Source organism: Barbatula barbatula, assembly GCF_947034865.1.
Source record: "Barbatula barbatula genome assembly, chromosome: 6".
NCBI classification, from domain to species: Eukaryota; Metazoa; Chordata; class Actinopteri; order Cypriniformes; family Nemacheilidae; genus Barbatula; species Barbatula barbatula.
In genome coordinates this window covers 4,393,432-4,417,543 of record NC_136765.1, presented here as the reverse complement: position 1 = coordinate 4,417,543, position 24,112 = coordinate 4,393,432, and the positions used below count along the sequence as shown (strand labels likewise).

Below are 24,112 nucleotides of genomic sequence, written 5' to 3'. Positions count from 1 at the left end.
CAGCCTTCACCACGCCGTTCGGCTTACACCAATTTGTCACCCTTCCTTTTGGCTTATTCGGAGCACCGGCCACTTTTCAGCGCCTCATGGATCGAATCCTGCGACCCCATACAACGTATGCCGCTGCTTACCTGGATGACATCATCATTTACAGTAATGATTGGCAGCGGCACATCCAACACCTAAGGGCGGTCCTGAGGTCGTTGAGAGCGGCCGGGCTTACGGCTAACCCGAAGAAGTGTGCAATTGGGCGGGTGGAGGTAAGGTATCTGGGCTTCCACTTGGGTCATGGTCAGGTGCGTCCCCAAATTGATAAGACGGCCGCGGTTGTGACCTCACCAAGACCCAAGACCAAAAAGGAGGTGAGGCAGTTCCTGGGGCTGGCGGGATATTATAGAAGGTTTGTACCTAATTATTCGGAGCTCACCAGCCCGCTGACTGACCTCACTAAAAAGGAGGCACCGGATACCGTCCAGTGGTCGGAGCTGTGCCAGCAGGCTTTCACCCAAGTTAAGGCTGCTCTGTGTGGCGGCCCGCTATTGCATGCTCCGGATTTTTCTCTCCCCTTTCTGTTGCAGACTGACGCATCGGACCGGGGCGTGGGGGCGGTCTTGTCCCAGGAGGTCGAGGGTGTGGAGCGGCCGGTGCTGTATATTAGTCGCAAGCTCTCCCGGAGGGAGGTGAGGTACAGCACCATCGAGAAGGAATGTCTGGCCATTAGGTGGGCCGTTCTCACCCTTCCGGTATTATCTCCTGGGACGCGAATTCACGCTCTGTTCGGACCACGCCCCCCTCCAATGGCTCCACCGCATGAAAGACACCAACGCGCGGATCACCCGTTGGTACTTGGCATTACAACCCTTCAAATTCCAGGTGGTCCACAGGCCGGGGGCGCAGATGGTCGTGGCCGACTTTCTCTCCCGTAGAGGGGGGGGGGGGAGCTGCAGGCCGGATGGTTCCCCGGCCTGAGTCGGGCGGTGGGGGTATGTGGAGGGGGCGTGGTTAAGCGAAGTCGGCAGCGAAAGGGTGAGGTAAGCGGTGTGTAAGTAGGTCAATTTCACATTGTAAACACCTGTGTCCCGTTTCAGTAATTGGTGGGGAGACGGTTAAAAGCCTGCCAAACAGACGAGGAGGTGAGAGAGACCGGCTGGGAAGCCCGAGAGGAAACCGAAACCGAAACCTAAATCCGCTCCTGCGAGACGACGTCGAGCAGCGTGTTTAAAACGAGTCATTATTTTGAGTTATTGTTTGTTAAGAGCGCAGTGGCGCCAACCAAGGAATTTATAAATAAATCGTGAGGTGCTTCCCAGCCTACGCCGACCCTGTCTCCTTTCTTCCTTCCCTTATAACGAACTGTATTACATCAATATAATGTAAACAACCTGACTGTTGTGAAAAGGTACTCGAAACTGGGCGAATTTCTGTCTTTTTTCTCCTCGTGTAACTGCTGCTGCATTTGTTTAGCTGTTGCACCTGCATTTGTCGCCGCTTTTTAAAATGGCTCTGCTGCTTCTGCATACAACAACCTACCCTCAGAGATTCGCTCTGATTGGATCTCTTCTCCATTCCTCCCGCCCTGACATTTAGTCTCATTTTAATTCCTTGACTAAAGTGTCAGTTATATTTCGTCACAGTCTTCGTCATCATATCTGACTTTTATTTAGTTTTCGTCCGTGAAAAAGGTTTGTTGACGAATGTTTTTGTCATAGCCTTCGTCAACGAAATTAACACTGGGGTTTTGATCCCAAAGAAGGCTTTTTCACACCAGTTTGAGTGTGGGCAGCTGAGTAATCCTTAATCATTTCAATTGTCGGCAGTTAGCTGGTAGACCACTACCCTAAAAATATCCTGCCGAGTGTTCCAAAAGTTTTGAAGTATATCCCAGAGTCTTTGGTTTTAGTGCCTTATTGTTTAGTCTGAGTACTGTATTGAACTGCTGGTGTTTAAAAAAAGATAAAGCATAAAAGCAGTATCTTAAAGCATGGAGCCTCCAAACAGTAGCACGCTAGCCAGCTAGAGAGATCATTAAAATGAATCAATCAGTTGAACACAGTGCATTATATCTGGACTATACTGTTTACGATTGCCAGCAAGTTACTGTATTTCAATTTAGTTCTTTAGCTCATAGGCTATGAACTGACAAAGAATAATATTTTTCAGCTTTATTCTATGTTAGTTAATACATATTCATTGTGCAGAAACTAATGTGAACAGATACAAATTGGTTTAAAATGTATGAGAAAATGTTGATCCTATATTACTGCCATGCATATTACTGTAAAATTTCAAAATGACCCAGAATGCATTACGAACTGCAGTATTTTACTGTAATGTAGAAATATGGTATTATACTGTGCATTTTAATGTAAAAAAAATGTGCTGCTAAATCTACAGCAATATCTAATATATTAGATATGTGCACTAGTCACTCCAAATTATACGTCGAAGGGGGTAATGAAGTGTAGTTTTTGGTTTGTTCTGCACAGAGAGAAAATAGAAAGACTGGGTACTCCTTGCTTGCATGAATAACTCAAACATGTCAGAATGTCAGTTATAAGAATTTATTTGGTTCAACATGTCTTGACAACTTATGATAGTATGATATAATTAACAATCCTCCTGAAAACAAAGACAAATTTAGATTTTTTTGCTTAACATGTCTACTATCAGGCCTTCCGGTGTAAGTCTAAAGGTCTGCCTCTGTCGATTAAGGTCATTGCACATTGAGTACGGAATTTTCATCTAGATATTTGCATGTTTCACAATCACATTTACACACTGCCTCCGATATTTTCAGTCGTCATAAAACAAATTCGGACCGGGTTAGATTTTCAATGTTTTTCGCATCCGTAGCAAGCATTTTGAGAGGTGTTTTGACAATTCAGAGACAAGCGAATGCCAAAAGTCAGGATGGCGTCTGAGTCTAATTCGTCTCGCAGCACAACGTACTGTATGAGAATCAAAGTGTGAAGACAAAGACATAGAATATAAAGAGAGAGTGGCAGATAAGCAGATGATGGCAAAACAGCATGATAACGGGATAGTTTGTACTGATTTTCTAGGCACGGTGCCAAACACAAGAAGTCCACTGCTTAACATTTTGGGTAACGTTACCAACATCTGGAAGACCCTCTGGGTTTCGGGTTCCCGGGTCTGTTTGCGATCCCTGTCGGTCCGTTCATGATTGCGTTTACAGGAGAAACATGAAATGCTGCAGTTTCACAGGAGAAATGACAAAACGAATGGACGGCGGCAGATGAGTGTATTTCCAAAACGGGAATATTGACAGGCATGCAAGAAAATGCAGGCAGAGGTGAGGACAGTCTACCTACCAAAGAAGGAATGAAATGAGATAAGGAGAGAGGTAGAGTGACAGCAGCGTCAGACTGTATTGTTTTGCTAATATTTTTGCAACGGATTAATTAATACACTACGGACTCAGTGTGCAAGGTTTCTGTGCATTTTTAGGATGACCAATATGAATAAATCTGTATGTTTAGGGTGACCACCATTCAACAAACCAAATGTGGAACAGGTTATATGTATGAGTAGGACAATGTGGGGCACTATTGAAAGGTAGCATGAAACTATGATATAATAACAGAATGAAAACATTTGTAATATATATTTTTTATATTGTCCCATCCTTTCAGCTCGTAAAAGTAATTTGTCAATTAATCCATTCCAACTACAACATAACTGAGGCACAAATAAAATGTTAGATAGCATAAAACAATATCAATATCAATGGCGGTTTCAATTTAAGGTTTACTGTTCCATAAACATTTTTAGATCAGACCAGACATGGACTTATTAAACTAAGGTTGTAGAAAAGATCTTGTGAAAATTTATGAAAAATTGTTTCTGTAAAATATATTGTTAATAATGCATTTCATTATTTGCTTCTTTTTTATATGCTAACCTTTTATAAAACAACCTAAGAACTCAGTGTTAAATAACACCCAGTTTACCATGTTTTAGTGATTTATCCAGCAAGTTGACATGGGTGGGATCGCACAGTTTGATTGTCTATGGTAACAATTTCTTGATGACTATCTGCACTGCTGTCTTCACAGCCATTGAATAGAAGTCAGGTTTTAAAAAAAGTGTTGCGTCTGTGTGAGCTCGTTTGACACTAAAGTTCACTGGGTTTCTGTGTTTGACATAGTGCTGTTGAACAGTTAAATTAACAGTGCCGCAAAAAGCGTTTCAAGAACACGTTTTGTAAATATGACTAGAAACCAACAGACTGATGAAAATGCGGGACATTTTCTCAATATGCGACGTGTGGGACAAGGGTTGAAAATGCTGTGCAGTACAACGCAAAGCGGGATGGGTGGTCACCCTATCAGACTACCTGCACCCTACTGCTGATGTTTAAACAGTATCCTAATAATTTTCCCCATTGAGTTTCCTAAAACATTTACCATGCCAATGTAAGCAACCCTAAGTCAATTACAACATTTAAAGTACAATTACAAACGTTTCATAATTTGCATTGACTGAATAGTAAATCATAAAATTATGACTCTCTCTTCCGACCTTTCATTATTACACATGATTTGAGGAACCATTTATGATACAACTTCTTTCTGGTGAATTCATTACAAAAACACTCTCAGAATCACAGATTTTTGTCAATCGGTGCCACTTCTAGGAAGAGTTGGAGGAAGATTGTAAGTTTATTTAAAACTCCTGGGAACAGCTTGAAGTGAATGAAGGGTATGTAAATCACAATGCTACTTAGTATGAAGAGAGTCACATAGAGGTACTCAATCTGAGGATCATCAATAACCGGTGCCAAAACCAGGAAGACAGCAGCCAATAACACCAAGACAGGGATAATAATGGGTACCTTAAAAAAAAATGAAAAGTTAAATTTCTGTAAACATAAACCTAATATATATATATATATATATCTTGATAAACATGAAAGAATGAAAGGTGCATTTGGCTGATGCTTTAATCCAAAGCAATTTACAGTGCAGTTTGAATGCATTCCATGTCGCTTTGGATAAAAGCATGTGTCAAATGCACCTTTAATTTCTTTAGACTGTAAAGTTTGGGTCAACGTGGATATGTTGTAAAATATATATCTAAGCAATGTAAAATACGTACAGGTGGTCTGAAAAATATATAATAATATATTACGGATACAGCTATTAAACAATCACATTTTCTGTTGTAGTGCATGAGACAGACCAGTCACACAATCTCTAGTTACGTGTTTCTTGAATATAACTATAAGACCCTCTGTAGAACTTCCCCAAAGTAACTTAGATGTAGAACCAGATCCCTCTGTGGTCTCTTTGGTGTTTTAAATGAAAACGATTCTCGTTTATGCTTTACAAATGTGTTTCACTTACATACGTATTGATTGTTGATGAAAGATGGTTACTTGTCACAGATCGGCCGGTAAAACAATGAGCATGAAGACAAGGAAACGCAAGGTCTTATGAGGTGTTATTCATGGTATTAGGCTTGTTTGATTTCGAACAGAGCCAAGCAGACCTATTGACCGATGACATGAGAGAGTGATTCAAAAGCATACAGAGCAGATGGCTCTTGATTCTCTTTTGCATTACTGTAATGTCATCAGGTCAATCCGTGTACGCAGCACTGCATGAAGTCAAACAAGCCTACTGTTTACACAGTCATTGCAAGGCTGGTAATTGTCTCTTATCTTATGGTAGAGTAATGCCCCATACAACAGGGACTTGACGAATCAGGGAAGCACAATGATACAGAACACCAATTCAGTGGGCGAATGTGGGCACCCACTTCTTTTTTTTCAAAAGTCTCAGTTTTTGCTTGTTTACACAAAAATTCAACCCCAGACTTTTTAAACTAAAACGGGTCTGCAGCATTTAGAAAAGACAGTAGAAATTTCTGTTTTTAAGGGCCAAATACTCTGGATTATTGTTAACGCCATGCATAACCCTAGCAAAATAATGCCTTTGAAAGGAAGATGCACTAGTATAAATGTAGTCTTTTACAACCCAAATTGATGTAGGGTTTACCATATTTGGGGTCTTTTAAGGAGGAAGCCCTCACTCAGACCCCTAAGTTTATGCCAGGTTGCGGACTTGTTTTTCCATTCTCTCTCATCTCTACAACATCCAGAACATTGAACATTGAAGTTGGCATGTTTTGCAGGATCAGGGAAGTTTTCTCCATTTACAAATGGCATGCCACCATCCAAAAACCTTGGAGTTATGAGCACCTAAAAGCCTGAGTTCTAAAAGTAAAAACGGAATCTGCCAGGCTCTGCACAGGCACTGTCAACCGAATTCTGAATGGACTCACCATAAGCACAGACCTCACCCACTCTTGGTATCTGCTCTCGCAAGTGATACAGACTCTAACCTGAGTTACCACTGTCCTTGTGTTGCTAACCCTTTTGTTGGTTATATCCTACCTGAACTCTCCTCATATGCATTCTCCAGTCTCCAAGATATCTCAACTCCGGCTGACCGATAAGTCTCTCTCCAGTATCCTTACCAAGGTGTGTGATCCATCGGATTTCCTAGTCTTGGGTCCATGATCTCCCCATCTACAAATGCAAAGGACAGTTTTATCATTCATACCATTAAGGACTTTCATATCCCTTTTGGTTTTACTTACCTGATCTCCCGAAACGTTATCCGTTTAAATAAACAAACCAGTTTTACTTATCTTTTTCCCAAGCTGCTCTGTCACAGATGACCAGACCAACTCAATCAGCAGCTCCGGTTACATTTTGCCAGTAATGGTGTTAGAAATATTCATCCAGAGGAATATCAAAGTCGCTCAATGTGTTAACCAGTGTACATCCAAACTTAGTTAGTACTATCCTAGCCAACCAGAGTATGCTTCCACTCCTGCTCAAGAACCCAAAGACGAACCCATGCAGTTGGGCAACACACGCTACCACCAGCTGAGCAGGGCTTGCAATCTTCTCCGGATACGTTAGGGAGATGAATGGAAGACGGCCTTCGCTACACCTACCGGACACTATGAGTATGAAGTGATGCCCTATGGATTAGCCAACAGTCCAAGACTTTATGCACAATGTCCTTTTTGACACTCTCAAATAATCTAGAGACCTGGCAGAACATCAGAACCTCACGTTGCAAAGGGCCTTCAATGACTAAAGAAAAATCAGCTGTTCATCAAGGCCAAAATATGGAGTTTTCAATTCTGTACCATTCCTGGGGTATCCTAATGACTACGAGGCATCCAGATGGACGAGGGGAAGGTCACTGCTGTTTATAACTGGCCCACTCCCAATACCAGTCTTCTATACAGTTCCTGGGGTATCATATTGATTCTGAGGCATCCAGATGGACAAGAAGAAGGTCATCGCTGTTCATAACTGGACTCCCAATACCATAAAAAAACTACACCGCTTCCTCAGATTTGCAAACTTCTATAGAAGATTTAGCAAGAATATCCGTTCCATCGTCCTTCTACTAACAAATCTCCTTAAAGGGAAACCCAAGTCTTTGCCCTGGTCTCACTTGACCAAACAATCCTTTGAGAACAAAAAGCGGATGTTTTCTTCAGCACCACTCCAACGTCATCCAGATCCTTCGAAGCCCTTCTTAGTTGAAGTAGCAGTGCTTGCACAACAGCAGGGGAATCCAATAATGCTCCATTCATACACCTATTTCTACCATAAACTCACCCTGGCAGAGAAGAACTACGACATTGGAGATAGGGAACTCCTAGCCATCAAACTTGCACAAGAAGAATGGAGGGATTGACTGGAGGGTGCACAACACCCCCTCTTAGTATACACGGACCGCGAAAACCTACAGCACTTGAGAGACGCTAAACATTTAAACCCCCACCAAGCTCGATGGGCCATGTTTTTCATCTTATTCCAGTTTAAGATAGGTTACCGACCTGGTTTACAGAATTCCTGTGCTGATGCTCTCTCCAGAATGCACACACCTAAAGAAGATGATTCCATTACAGAACCAATCCTGTCTACTTAAATCCATCCTATTGGACATTAAATGAAGAGTTCACCTTCACCAATGCCCCCACCGTGTGCCTACCGGGTGTCTTCCCGACCATACGTGTGTTCTCTGTACTCAACGTCCCATTTCCTTTCATATAGCTCACAGTTCGTAGGGCACTGGCCACCCAGAGACCCATGTAACTCTCTCAATCCTGAAAGATCGCTTCTGGTGGCCATAAGCAGGGTCATCCAGGGATGTAAGGAATCCAAAAGGGGTGAGCAAACGGGGAATGCTCCCTTTCTGTTGACCTTATTATTATGTTTTTGCCCTGAAATGTCTTCATGATATTTGTTAAATATTGAATTCCCAGAATTAATAATGGAGTCCATTATTAAATGGTGCTCAGAGCGAGAGCTCTGTGTTCGGGCCGAGTAGAGGTGCTGGGCATATGGCCAGGTTGGGGTCTAGCCCGCAACTCTAGGCACCCACTGGACATGGAGTGTGTGGCGGGCGGGGGGATTAGCCCCTTTAGGAATCTGCTGATTGGGTCGTGCTGCCCAGCAGGGAAGCACAGCAAGGCAAGAAGATGTGGCAATGCTGTGACGGAGTTACGGCCACCGGGACTCCCATATCACCACCATGGCCCATATCGGTGTCGTGGCTGCGTCCAAAACAAACACGGCCAGCCGTGACAGCAATACAGTTACTACGAACGCTACTTCAGCTTGCCGGAGACCCAGACATGTGACGCAGGAATTGTGCCTGTCTGGCTCGACAATGATGCGGTCGCACACCCAGCGGCAGCCTGGTGACATGTGCACGCTGCAGGAGAATTTGCTCTTTTAGAAATATGTTCTTTGTAGACACCTCTGACCAGCTACTGAAACACCCAGGTGTATTGCAAAGGGCTGGATAAATTCCGCTGTTCTGCATCGTTGATCCAGTAGGAAGAACCGAAGATCGCACCAGCATAAGCCTTGCAGGTTCCGAAGAAGAAAATAGTGAATTTGTGGCGTCCCATTCGCCAAGTTCAATGGCCTTTTCAAAGCATAATGGGAGATGATAGGTTCTCAAGTCAAACTCCATTCTATCAGTCTCTACACAACATCGAGAGACCGACAGAAAGGGAACTGTTTTATCTCCTTAAAGGGAAACCCAAGTCTTTGCCCTGGTCTCACTTGACCAAACAATCCTATGAGAACAAAAAGCGGATGTTTTCTTCAGCACCACTCCAACGTCATCCAGATCCTTCAAAGCCCTTCTTAGTTGAAGTAGCAGTGCTTGCACAACAGCAGGGGAATCCAATAATGCTCCATTCATACACCTATTTCTACCATAAACTCACCCTGGCAGAGAAGAACAACGACATTGGAGATAGGGAACTCCTAGCCATCAAACTTGCAAGCAAAAGCTAGTTCAATTAGTAGCTGGTGCGTGCTGGTTTAAGCTGGTCATGTGCTGGTTTAAGCTGGTCATGTGCTGGTTCAAGCTGGTCATGTGCTAGTTTAAGCTAGTCCTAAACCAGCTCAGGACCTTCTCATGAAGCAGACCGGGTGGGGGGGGGTCGGCATATGATTTCCAGAAATAATTTGGATTATTAGAACTAGTGTATGTAATCAATATGTGTAAGAAAATATAAAAATATTAGTTAAGTTAATTATAAAACGAGGCAAATAAAAAGCCATAAGCCTTAGCAATTTCCTCCCCCTCGACCATAACCCCTAACAACATTAGCAACCATATAAGGTTAGGTGCAGCAAGTTAATTTACAGCACACAGATAATTTTTCAGACTATTTAAAGTCTGAAAAATTATCTGCGTGCTGTAAATTAACTTTAGGATTTCCTATTTGTCGAAATGAAACTGTAACACTGTTTAATAGGAGGCGGGAACTGGCGAATGTAAAAAAATATTTTAATAAAATAAATCTCACGGTCGACTGCCGGCCCCACAAAACCACAACATAAACTCCAGCCCTGGTCCTCTCTCACACTTCACTGTTGTTGCTCATGCACGCACAGCTGATGCTAATTGTCACTCACGTGACCAACCTTTCCCTCGCGGCTCTAGTCCCGCCCTGCTCGCCACAGAAGCGTTGATTAATATTGACCAAAGACAACGCAGGGAGGCCAGCAGTGGAGAGCGGAGAAGCGTCGCAGTCAGAGATCCCCAGAGGAACCCCTGTATTAAACATTGTATTAACTCTAACATCTTCCTGACCACCTATAAGGCCCTACACGGTTTAGCTCCACAGTACTTGAGTGATCTTATAATCTACACAGTCCTTCACGTTCACTACCCTCTTTGGGCTCTGGACAGTTGGAAATACCTAAAGTTTCAAAATCAAGTGCAGTTGGTAGATCCTTTTCCTAGAGCCCAAACTCTGGAACAGTCTTCCGAATATTGTGCGGGAGGCAGACACACTCTGTCAGTTTAAATCTAGATTAAAGATGCATCTCTTCAACCTTACATACTCAAAACTCCTGTAATACAAATCCTCTAAGTGTAACTTGAAGTGGGTAGCATCCACAAGGCACAACACAGAGTAATCCAAAACAGGATATTTATTGCATAGAAACCACGGGGACACAATTAAACTTGACACATTTACATAAACAATACCGGACACAGAACAAAGTAGCACGATATGTATAAATAGTCCACAGGTTATGAAGGTGATGACGGGCAGGTGTGGAGGATACTGATGAGGGATCATGATAAGTGAAGTCCTTGGGAAAAACCCAGGGAGGAACAGAATGGAACCATGACACTAAGGCGGCAATAGGCTGCGTTATTTAGATTATTTTATTAACTGATGCACTTGTAGAACGGTTTCCTGCTCTCGGTTGTCTTTTCTCATTGTTACTACCCGACATGTTTCCAATACACTACAGAATTGCAGCTGCAATTAGCTGTTATTATATTATTACAATTTGTGTTGTTGTTTATTTAGCCTAGATGTGTAGCACCCCCTGTGGTCTCAGGTGTACTAACCTACCTAAAACAGTTGCCGGTTCGAATATCAGTGCCAGCAGGTCATGACTGAAGTCTTGAACAAGGCACCTTACCCCTGATTGCTCAGCAGTAATGTGCCACTGTAAAAAAAATACTTGTAAGTCGCTTTGGATGAAAGCGTCTGCCAAATGAACTAATGTAAATTAATTCACTGGAAATTAACCAAGGCAGTTCACTTAAACTTTGAATAGAGGCTGTTGTTTGATTCTTCTGTTCACAACGAATACAAACCCCTCAAATGAGCTTTGACCTCTGACACTAACTTACTTCCATAAGCACAAACAAATATGTTGCAGTGTTACAGTAACTTTCACCCAACACCAAACGTAATACCGTATACCAGGGCCGGTTCTAGACATTTGGAGGCCCTAGGCAAAATTTATGTTGGAGGCCCCCCATCCTACCCCCGCCACACCCTCCTCCCCTTCACCTTTCAGAATTCACAAGTGAATTTTTGCCCCACATTGTGAGAGGAATAATCTAGATGTTGTATTTTGGATTGTGTTGTTTACATCCAATAAGATCATTATTAAAATCAAAGTTAGGAGATGGGGTGGTGGAGGGATGCTGATAATTTGTCAATGAACAGAGGTAAGTCTGCAGTATACATACCTCTTATCTTGTTGATTAACTGAATGTACTCCACTCGTGTTTAATAAGGTTTAATTATCTGAACGTGCTCCTCCCGAACTTTGTTAATAAAACATTAAATAAAAAGTTTATTCAGGAATTTTTTTTGCAGTAATTAGTTCAGTAATTTATTTATAGTAACACTGGAATAATGAACAGTTTTGTTCAGTGATAGACTAAATAGTGTCATATGTATTGTAGAGAAATACCTTTAATATGAATATACACAAATCAGCTGCTAGTGTGTAAGTGATATAAATAAACTACTAAATAATGTCTAGTTAATTTCTTCAACTGTAATTATGTGTTTACTCATATGCTTAAAATTGCATACTTATTTTCAATAAATATTGCAACAGCAAAAAAAATTAAATAGGTCTATTATGATAGAGCAGTAAATGTAGGCTAAACATCTGCGTTTTAGAAGATAGACAGTTGAGGTACTGTTTTGAAACATAAACAATGCTCTAGTTATAGTGCGTTTTCTCTTTGACTGACAAACTTCTTTACTTTTACTTTAGTATTTTGCCATTTATTTCCTGATTAGGGCTGGAAATCGATTCCAAAAGAATTGATTCCTTGATTCAGAGGCGTCAGGAATCAAGAGTCGATTCCACAGGTTGTAATCGATTCCATCGAGGGGAATCGACTCTTTTGTAAGATTCAGAATCAGATCAACTGTTAATCATGAATTTGCCTCTCTCCAACAGTGACTGGAAGACAGTATCATTTCCGCGGACAGATTCTTTCGGACGGTTTGTTTACTTTAGAACGTCTTTCTATTTTCTAACAAAATTCTGCATTGTCAGAAGCAAATTCAGTCCATCAACGTTCGCGCTCTTTTGAACTCAGAATAACCGTCAAATTATAGCCTATCCCAAAATGAAACTGATCGTCAGGCTCAGTTTATTTTTTTACAATACATTACAATCACTCCAAAACATATGATACCTGCATCACGAGCTGCACTTTCTTTGCGTGCCTGCTTAGCCTTACGCTTAGCAGCCCCTGAAGGATGCAATCGTTTCGGCGCCATCAGATCAGAAAAGTTGGATTTTATTCATCATCACACTAACGTTAATTGGTTTACTATAGGTGAGTGGCAATTGTTATATCCAATGGAAAAACAGCCTAGTCTTTTGCTGCTCTTGATTGGTGGATCTGCGGGATGTTTTGGAGGCCCCGCCTCCAAGCCCGAGGCCCTAGGCAACGGCCTACTCCGCCTATAGGGAGCGCCGGCCCTGCCGTACACTCAACTCTTTAGTATACAGACACAGCAAAATTTGAAATCTGAAATTTAAATCAGAACACGGAACACTAAATATAGCAAGTAAAATAGTTGAAGCATCAATTAAATGAAACAATCAGTTTGTGGGCCCACAACACACGCACACACACGCAGTTCACACTGAGGTAGGACTTAACCCTCCTTTGAAAACTAACATTCCTCAAACTTGCGGATACAAAAAAATATACATTCAAAATTGCACATTTGTGAAAATAAAACTTTATGCATAAACTTCTTCCCAAAATAAACAATCATATTAAACATGCATTTAAATGAATCAAAACCAGGAAGAAACTCGACCCTGGGTTACAAATGCAGCAGAAGTGCCAGAGTCTGTGTGCATGTATATGTGTTTTGGTGTAAGTTAGTGCGCTTATGTTATGTTCATGTTTGGGTTGTGTCTGTGCATGTTCACTGAGTGTGTGTCAGTTTTTCTTGTATGTGCTCTGTGTGAACGCATGCGTGTGTCCTTCTGCCTTATGTGAGTGTGTGTCTTGTGTGAATCTATTAACTGTGGTTTTTATACCTTTTCTATTTTATGCACGTACAGCTGCTTTTTTGTAACAATGAAATAGTAAAAAGCACTATATAAATAAAGTTGAGTTGATACCTACCTGTGGATTTTAAACCTGTGATACCTTCCTGTGTATGTTATACCTGTGTTACTCACCTGTGTATGTTTATACCTGTGTTACCAACCTGTGAATGTTATTCTGCAATAAACTGTTTTATCATCTTACCGTCATCTTATTTGCGCTTGCACATTGTAAGCCTTCGACACCAGAGATGCCGAAAACGTACACGCCTTGGATGGAAGTCTAGGTCGACCTCTCCAGGTGGCCACAGTCTGCGGGCACAGGTGCACCGAGACGGCAAGCTCCACCTGATCCACATCGACATAGCCCCTAGCTGCCCCCCCATTGAGGGAAGAGAGGGGGACAGAGTCAGCTTGATGGGAATGCGCCGAAAAGGGGGCGCTCCAGGTCTTATTGAGCTCCTCATGCACCTCGGGAAAAAATGGCACTGGGGGACCCGATGTACCAAGTATCTTTGAAGTAGTTAAAAAATTTAAAAATAAACTCGTAATCCACATGGCAAACTGAGAACTTAAAACATAACTAAAGATCTAACAGGACAAGAACCAGATTAACCCAATACAAAGACTAAAAAAAAGATCACATGAAACACAGGGACATATATACATGGGATAACAAACGATATTTGTAAAGATGCGTTGTGTATTTTCACCAAAACTCTCCTGTTCTTACTGTATGTCTTTATGAAACTTGACATATACAGCTCAAGATAATTTTTTATGATTTGAGTCCTTTTGAAGGCGATCACATTCCCATTGATCAAAGAAAGCCATAGTGGTTTGAATGACACCCCGGTGAGTTAATAATGACAAAATAAACAATTCTGAATGAATTATACAACCAAGTCTAGATTCGTCTTACCGTAACCGCCCGAGGAAGTTCAGGTTTCTTGATTTTTAAATACAGAAGTCCTGATAATGTAACCCCATAGAAAAACCAGGCAGTGAAACTAAAACAAAAATATCAAGATTATTAGTCATTTACAAAAGGTCACAGCCCAAATCACATTAATGATGTGTTTGCCATTTTTTTGTGATTGATTCCTGAAGTTTTTACATTTGTTGGAATAACGCCTACAAAAAGGGGCGGGTTCTCGAAAGATTAATTATAGAAAATTCATAAGAATATTCCTAGGTGCGATTCTCAAAAATTTATTTTTTTGTATTCCAGAAAATCCTCAAAACATATTTGTTTCGTTTGTAAAAATAAATGCCATATGATTTGCCTGCTCGTGTGGTAACGGTTTCGTTATATTCATATAAACACAATAACTTTATTTGTGTGACATGCACCTCCCATTCTTATATTAGCGTGTGATGTGTTAAATTGCATTTAAGCTAAAATGTTAGCAAACTACAAAATTTCATTAATTACTATACTTTTTGTGTGTTACTGTGCCAAAATATTTGTGACCCTCTCCGTTGAAAGTCGCTTTGTAAATATAAATGTAAAAAGCACTCAGTTTTAAATATCGAAAGCTAAAGTAAGGGAGCAAATCGTTATTATATCAACATAACAATTCCTGTTGCGTCAGTTATGCTTTATAAGTTCAGAGCTGAGTTGAATAATTAAACAAATAGATGGACCAGGAGACATTTGCCATCAGGAATTCAAAGGACATAGAAGTGTTTTTAGAGCTATCTTTCACAGCAAAAAAAAAAAAATCCTTCAAAAGTAAAATGTATCCTGTATGTCCTCGGTGAGTTTGTCACGGATGTGGTGGGGAAGAACCCAAATGTAGGCAGCAGTGAAGGGGTTTTAACACGGATTTATAAAAAGACAAAACAAAGACCCACGATGGGGATATAACGATAAACATGACTAGAGACACTAAAAACAAACCTCCAAAACACTTCCCACGAGGGGGCAAAAATAAACTAAATGCAAACACGACACAATGTCAAACAAACATGATGTTTCTATTTTTTCTGGAATACAAAAAATTACTAACTTTTTTCTTAAATTTGAATTTAAGAAATTTCTTCTTAAGAATGTTTTGTGAATCTGTCCCCAGGTTTTACCAGTGGACAATTAAGTTAAATATTGACATCACTAAAGCATTTGTTTGTTAATAAAAAAATGTTATAGATATATATCATTAGGTACCTATAATACATTAGGAAACACAACTTTTCCCGTGTTCGACTCATCTAAATTCAACTTGCTCCACAAATGCTTTGTTTTAAACTCTATCTTTTAACACAGAAAAATGTAATATGCCTCATCAAGTATCATGAAATTAAGTAATGAAGCTATATTACCACTATCTATTTAAATTACTAATTTGTAGCTTATTGATTTATTCAGATACAAATCTTCCAGATACAGAATCAAATTTCAGGTTATGACCCAATATTTGAAAATTTATGAAAAAAGTCACTGTACCTAAAGAAGTTGATTATGCCCTGAAAATCCCCAGGAATGAGCACAATAAGAGATATGATTGTGGTGAAAATGAGTGCTGGAGAAGGAGTGAGCCGCTTCATGTGGGCCATTGCCAGAATGTCTGGCTGTAAAAGAGAATAATTAAGGGATTACAGGGTTTGAAATTTAAACTGAAATAAATACTATCATCAACACTATGGGTGGGTTACACCAACAAGGATCAGTCTTAAATCTAGATTTTCATCAAGGTTTATTTAATCAGTCAATTGCACCAAACATTTGACCTTGTTTAAATTAAGGGTTTAGGTCATAAATTTGGTTGCGCAATCACTTTAAACTCAAATTTAAATATCAGTTACTGTAGCAAATCAATTTAAATCATACTGTTGATGAGGTTTAAATAGTCAAAACGGCAGAACTGTTATGGTGGATTGAAGAAAATAAAAAACCTCCTCGCTGAAAAATAAAGGATCATCTCAATCCTGTTGAGTTTTGAATTATCAAGGTGGAATCGATTCAACAAGGAATCTGTAATAAGGATAAGTATAAGAAAAATAACCTCCAATTAGTCATGGCAGGGACCTAAATGCAGCCATACCACTGTTGCCTTAGCTTTAAATATCTTTGTTCCTTGTGCTTTTTTGCTGGTTTTCCACAAGTTATAGGAGCAATTGACTGTGTTCACATTCCAATTCAAAACACAGAGGGAGAAAAAGGCTACTTTTGCATTAATGTTCAAGTTGTATGTGATGAGAAGGCCCAAATCACCAGCATTGGAGCTCCATGGCCAGGATCTACACATGACAAAGTCTTTGATAGCAGCCACCTCTGTGCACTCCTGTAATGTCATGCATATCCAACCCAGTCTCATTGCAGTTTGTGGCATTAGTACGAAATTTGGAATCTATTGATTCGTGTTCATGGACACAAATTTCTCTCTTTTTCGTGTCACTCAGCATGACTTTTAATACACAGACTGCAAGTGTATGTACATTTATATATTTATAACCTGATATCAAAAGAAAGTTTACATATTTAAGGTGGTGGCTAAGCAATCTTGCCTTACCTCACCCCAAACCCTAAAATTACAGCCGGATGGGCTAGTTTTGCTTAAATTGCGAGTTTCATAAGGTGGCAAAGCAATGATAAATGGCCTAACCCCGCCCTAAACCTAACGTCACATGGGCAAAGTCAAATCATTACATTGAATAAGTTCTGCAAACTGCCACGGTAGGGTTCAAGAGGGGGGCAATCCAGTAGGCACGATAGGGGTATCCACTGTTACCTACTAGGTGGGCCTGATATGCCAACACAGTCTCAAGGTAATTCATGACATTGACACGAACTGTAATTTATTAATTCATGTTTGTGACAAGAATTTCCCCCTTTTTTTACTTACACACTTAACTGGACCCATGGCTCTTCTTTCCTTTTAAATGTGGAAATGTATGTTCTTTGTCAGGCATGTGCAGATGTACTCGCTCCACAAAAGTAAGTTTGTTTGTTTATGTCCTTTTCAACCGCTTTGTGAAATATTACAGACAATTGCTGCTCCAACTTGTTAGGCCAGATCACGATTGGTTGGTGTATTGATTATGACAAATGGGCATTGATGAATTATGTAATATCTTTAAATACAGAATACAGCAGGGAAAATATGTATTTGACATATCATCATTTTTATCATTAAGGGGACTTCTAAGTGGGCTATTGACACAAAATTTCCATCAAGCCAAATATTGAATTCATACAAAGAAATCTGAACATTTAAGTATACAAGTTGAGTCATAATAAATAAAGTGAAATGACACAGGGAATAAGTATTGAACACACTTTATTTTATAACATTTTGTAGAAATCCTTTGTTGGTGATTACAGCTTCTAGACTCCTCTTGTATGGAGAGACCAGTTGTCTGCATTACTCAAGAGTGATTCTGGCCCATTCTTCCACACAAATGGTCTTTAAATCTTGAAGGTCTTTAAATCTTTAAACCTTGGGCCTCTTTTATGAACTTTGATCTTCAGTTCTCTCCATAGATTTTCTATGGGATTTAGGTCAGGTGATTGACTGGGCCATTCAAGCAGCTTGATTTTCTTTCTTTGAAACCACTTCATTGTCTCCTTGGCCTTGTGTTTGTCTTGGTGAAATGTCCACCCTCTTTTCATTTTCAGCTTTCTGGTAGATGGCAGCAGATTTTTATCCAGAATGTCCTGTTTTTTTTGGTGGTAAACAATATTCTGAAACCACCTGATTCTTTGCCATCTGATATGTATTCCACTGACTTATGTGATCGCCTTTTGACTATTTTTACATCTAAGATTGAAAATATACATCAGCAATTATTTACTGGTATAATCAACAATGATTCCTGTCAGCCTATCACTCACGCACCTCCCCACGCTGTTTTCTCTATCTTTACACTACCAACTACTTCAGAGATTGTGGGTTTAATAGGTAAATTTAAAACTTCAACTTGTAAATTAGATCCTCTGCCAACTCCTAGTGAAAGCTTGTTTACCAGCCCTTTTGCCGTTGATTACACAACATTGTCATGCTTCACTTGCTTCTGGTTTTGTATCTCCATCTCTTAAATCTGCAATTACTACACCCATTCTTAAGAAACCAGGGGGTGATTCATTTAATTTTTACAGTTTTCGTCCAATTTCAAATTGACCATTTATCTCTAAGGTAGTGGAAAAATGTATTGCAATTCAAATTCATGAACATCTCGCCAATAATAACTTTTCCAATCTGGTTTTCGTCCCCACCACAGCACTGAGACTGGTCTTGTCAGAATAACTAATGATATACTGATGGCAGCTGACTCTGGGCTTTTAACCATACTTGTCCTTCTTGACTTGAGCGCTGCCTTTTTTGATACCGTCTCACATCAGATACTCCTTGACAGGTTAATTTTCATTGGTATTACTGGCACTGCTCTGTCTTGGTTTAGCTCATATCTATCTGGACGCAGTCAGCGCATTCAATTAAAAGGTTTTAGTTCAAGAATATCAACAATCACCACTGGTGTTCCCCAGGGTTCTGTTTTGGGCCCGCTTCTTTTCATTTTGGGCCCGCTTCTTATATTTGATTGTGGAGGGAGAGAGGTTGCTCTCTAATCTTTCCTGAAGCACGGGAGCATTCTTGCCTCGCACCGAGGTAACAGAATGCCCTGAAACTTGGGGGGGCACTTAGCCCCCTGAATCGTGACCAGGTCCCAGACACCGCTATCTGCATTATCGTCCCTGTGTGGGGGGAGTTTCTGCTGACTTGCATGACTGTTGTTCAAGACGCACCTTCCAGTGTAGAGTGCTGAAAGCTGCGAGATCGGTAGACGCAACTTCGAGTTGCACGACGCACGGTCGAGTGGAGCGTGCTGAAAGCTACAAAATCGTCATGATTCAACGTGGAGTTGCACGGCGCAACGTAGACTTGCACAGGCCCGGCATAAGATGGGACAGGACCGTCTTGGGTCTCCCTGGGCTGTCAAGTCTACGCTCTTCTCTGCGACACTCTCCCTCCACATGTGGCCGGTGTGGCTGAGGGGCAGGGCTGTTGGCAACCTCCATCTCCCTCTTCACCGCCGAGAACTTTGAGGAACAAGATCCTCGATGGTGTCACCAAACAGCCCACCTTGCAGAATTTAATTAACGCCTTGGCTTGCAGGATAGCCATGGCGTGAAGAGTGGAGGCAGCTTGCAGCAGTAAGCCTTCGACATAATTGTTGAAGAACTTACATGCCTCGGAAGGGAGTCTTGGTCGATTCATCCAAGGGTTACCTTATATTACATTGACATGTTTAGGCATGTTTCTATTTGTTGCTTAGACTGTACTAGCCTTTACTGTGTATTGATATATCGACTTTGCATGATATCCTTGAGTTTCATGAAAGGTCCTGAAAAAATATCTATGTTTTTGAATTGTGGAGCTATATACTGGTTTGTGCATCAGTGCGCAGGTGTGTTATGTTACTAGGTAACAAGGGTGTTTTGGGTCGCTTCTGATTAAGAAATCCAGTGCTACAAGTCTATGTTAAATATATTAGACGAAACCGACTCTGAATTTTAACAATACTGGTAAATTTGAACATATTTAATGAGGGTGTAGGAAACAATTCTGGACATAGCCTTTCCTTTTCAAGTAAAATTGTGTCAGTGCATCAAATGATTCTGTGCTCCCTTCAGTTGGCCTTTATTTTTCTAATCAAATTTAATTAATTTATCTCAATGTTTGTTATTTGTTTATTTTAACGGAATCTTAAACTATCTGACTCCTTTATTATTATGAATGCATTTTTCTTACCATGTGTCCCTCTCTTGCCGTCACATAACACACACGCCCACCACTAAAGAAAGATCCATTTAGCGATCCAAAGGATGAAAGTGCTGCTGCAATAGACATCACCCAGCCCCATCCTCCTAATACTTTATTCCTTACAAAGAAACAAAGTACATTCACATTGAAAATATAAAAACAACTCCCTGAACAGAAATAATGCATTTAGGAATGGTACCAAACAAGGAATGTTTTTTATATAATGTGACTATACAATCAAAAAAGTTTAAAAAGGGAAATGTTGATATCTTACCCCCAAGTAACAGCTACTGCACTAGAGGATATCATCTCTGTTGGTGTCATGACAATGAGATAACTGATGTTGACCAGTAGGTAGAGAATTGTTACCATGGGAATAGCAATCATTAGTGCCCTTGGCAAGTTAACCTTAAAAAAAGCAGTCACTTTATGAATATGATTATTGTGTTAGTAAACCATTACATTCAGCAGTTGTTCATTCAGTGAAATATTACCATTCATAAACTTAATCATAACGCATAATGATACATTGATTTCATAACCTCACTTCCAGTATGTCAAGCATGCCATGCATGTACAGTACAGTAATAATAACATTGCAGATGTAGAAGATGTGAACTTTATCTTACCTCTGGCCTTTTACCTTCTCAATTACACAATTATACACTATTCACTTTACTACCAGAGTGGGAGGTGTACAGCCTAGGTAAAATGGTGCCAAAGCATACTTTGCCAATTTTATGGCAATGGCTGTAATCCCAAATGGCTTAATCTCAAACAGGATTGTAAATGTCACAAAAAATGCAGGACTAGGTCCATAGACATTCAGGATGTATACATAGTTCCCTCCCGATTATTTAATGATCGTGCCCATCTCAGCATATGAGAAAGCAGCACACAGGCAAACGTCTCGGTTACGTCTGTAACCTCCGTTCCCTGATGGAGGGAACGAGACGTTGTGTTGAGAGACTGACTGGGGTTTGATCTTGAGAACCTACCTTCTCCGAGATAATTAATTATAAACGCCAATGGGCTTGGCGAATGGCACGCGCACGCCAGTCTCCGCCCCGTACATACGGGTATAAAGGAAGATGGCGGTGGTCATTCACTCACCCTTTGTACTGAGGAACCTGAGAGGGCACTCCCGGTCACTGCAGTGGTTCGGCGCAGTGTTGTGGCATGAAGACAGACGTAACCGAGACGTTCCCCTTCAGTCGGTCTCTCGACGTTGTGTTGAGAGACTGACTGGGGATCTATTTAAACGCCACAGCGCTTGCACCGATATCACAACCTCCAGTGGAGCGACCCTGACTAGGCTAGCGAGTCACAAGAGTGCTACCGCGAGATGTAATCTTCCAGTCACATAGTATTGGTCATACTGAGAAGCCTGTACTGACGGCATCACGGACAGTGGCGTACGCCTCTAGTAGCGAGGAGCTGTCCGGAGCCGAATACTGGGGAAACACTGCTCTCCTCTGAAGAGTGTGTTACGGAGGCCACATCCTACCCGGAGGGGAGGTTACATGTGGAGACACTAACATGGTCTCACCGGTGGGGAGAACAACATGCGACAAAAGGTTTCAGCCCGAGTAGGGGGACAAATCCAGGTGGGAAACCACCGGCGGGAGGTGACAGATTCACCAATCGGGAAATCACGAGTGAGGAATTCAACACACGGGACGACCCAGAGGGGAGTCACTACGTATGGGGCACTAGCCCTAGTACAGGGGTCTACCTGAGTAGGGATGACTCTACCTATACGCACCAGCCCGTCACACTGGATAGAGAGGACAATCTGTCTCGGTTACTCGATCCAGTTCGCCAGGCACGCCCCCAAGTTTCGGGGCATTCTGTACACCTCGGTGCGAGGACAGAATACCACGTGCTTCAGGAGGAGGTCGCCGCCCTTCTGGCGAAGAGTGTGGTCGAACCCGTCCCTATAACCGAGATGTCGGCCGGGTTTTACAGCCCGTACTTCATCGTATTTTCCAAAACTAGTGGAGGCTGCCTTAGCTCCTGTCAGGGAGCAAAGCGTGCGAGTGCTAAACTATCTCAAAGACTGGCTTATCTCGGCACACTCGCGAGATGTGTTGTGCATGCACAGGGACCTTGTGCTTCGGCACCTAGACCGTTTATGCCTTCGGGTCAACCAGGAGAAGAGCAAGCTCTCCCCCACGCAGAGCACCTCTTACCTCGGTATGGAACTAGACTCTGTCCGTATGTCAGCACGTCTCACCAACGAGCGTGCACAGTCAGTGCTGCGCTGTCTGAGGTTGATCAGACAGAATCCCTCGACGCCGCTGAAGAGCTTTCAGAGGCTCCTGGGGCACATGGCATCCTCAACAGGGGTTATCCCTCTCGGGTTGATGCACATGCGGCTGCTTCAGCACTGGCTACAGAGTCGGATTCCCTGGACGGCGTGGCACGCCGGCACCAGGCGGATTACGGTAACGCCTTAGTGCCTTCGCACTCTCACACCCTGGTCAGACTTGACCTTTCTCCGAGCGGGGGTTCCGGTCGGACAGCACGACTGCCGTGGCGTACATCAATCGCAGGCGGCATACGCTTACCGCAGTTATCACAACTCGCCCGACGCCTCCTCCTCTGGAGTCAGCAGGTGACCAAGTCCCTGCTGGCCACGTTTCTCCCGGGCTACCTGAACCAGACAGCCGATGCGCTCTCTCGTCAGGGCACTCCCCGCGGAGAGTGGCGGCTCCATCCCCGTACAGTCCAGCTCATATGGGAGCGGTTCGGCCAAGCACAGGTGGACCTGTTTGCCTGCCCGTACTCCACCCATTGCCCGCTCTGGTACTCCCTGACCGAGGGTCCCCTCGGCACGGATACCCTAGCACACAGCTGGCCGCGGGACAAGCGGAAGTACGCCTTCCCCCCAGTGAACCTCCTTGCACAGGTCCTGTGCAAGGTCAGGGAAGAGGGGCATCAGGTTCTGGTAAGGGGCGCCATACTGGCCCAACCAGACCTGGCTCTCGGATCTGGTAGATCTGATGACAGCCCCCCCCTGGCCCATTCCCCTGACGAAGGACCTTCCGTTGCAGGGGAAGGGCACGTTGTGCATCCCAACGCAGGCCTCTGGAACCTCCATGCCTGGCCCCTGGACGGGACGAGGTCCGGGAGACTGTCTTACAGGCTAGAGCCCCGCCTCTAGGCGGTTATACGCTTATAAGTGGCGCCATTTTGTCCTGGTGTTCTCCCCGGGAGGAGAACCCGCGGAGTTGCCTGATCGGATCAGTGCTGACCCGCAGGTAAGTATCTCCGTCAGCACGACCTGGTCACCAGGTTCCTCAGGAGCGCGAGAAGGGTGTATCCACCTTGACCGTGCTCCGTACCCTCTTGGGACCCTAATGTGGTCCTACAGGGCCTTGGTACAGCCCTGGTGAGCCACTAAGAGTTGCCAATCTTCCTCAGTTGTGATGAAAGATGCACTCTTGGTGGCGCTCACCTCCATCAAGAGGGTGAGGGACCTACAGGCATTCTCTGTGTCCTAAAGGTGCCTGGAACTCGGGATCGGTAATTCTCACGTGGTCCTGAGATCCTGTCCAGACGACGTGCCCAAGCTTCCCACTACTCCCTTCCGGGACCAGGTGGTGAACCTGCAGGCGCTCCCCTCCGGAGAGGAAGACCCAACCTTTTATGTGTTGTGTCCAGTACGCGCGCTGCGCCTCGGTCTGGACCGTACACGGAGCCTCAGAAGCTCTGAGCAGCTCTTTGTCTGTTCTGGGAGACAGCACCCAGGGGGGGCTGTCTCCAAACAGAGGTGGCGCACTGGGTACCAATCCCAGGATAGCCGTGCCCGCTCGCAGTGAGACTCCACTCGTGGGCATTGGCACAGGGCGCCTCTCTGGCAGACATTATAGAACTGCGGGTTGGGCTACGCCCAGTTCCTTCACAAGGTTTTACAATCTCCACGTGGAACCAG

General features: G+C 42.7%; 1 protein-coding gene across 1 annotated transcript in view; it reads right to left on the bottom strand.

The window, feature by feature from the left end:
• Positions 1-2,547: 2,547 nt before the first annotated feature.
• Positions 2,548-24,112, bottom strand: part of LOC306894997 (b(0,+)-type amino acid transporter 1) — a 29,510-nt gene continuing 7,945 nt past the window's right edge. Inside the window, exons 2-6 of the mRNA XM_079457881.1 lie at positions 20,450-20,583; positions 20,164-20,293; positions 15,861-15,985; positions 14,337-14,424; positions 2,548-4,855 (exon numbers count right to left, since the gene is read on the bottom strand). Coding sequence (XP_079314007.1) covers positions 4,625-4,855; positions 14,337-14,424; positions 15,861-15,985; positions 20,164-20,293; positions 20,450-20,583 — 708 coding nt within the window. The 3' untranslated portion in view covers positions 2,548-4,624. The remainder of the gene's footprint in view (positions 4,856-14,336; positions 14,425-15,860; positions 15,986-20,163; positions 20,294-20,449; positions 20,584-24,112) is intronic.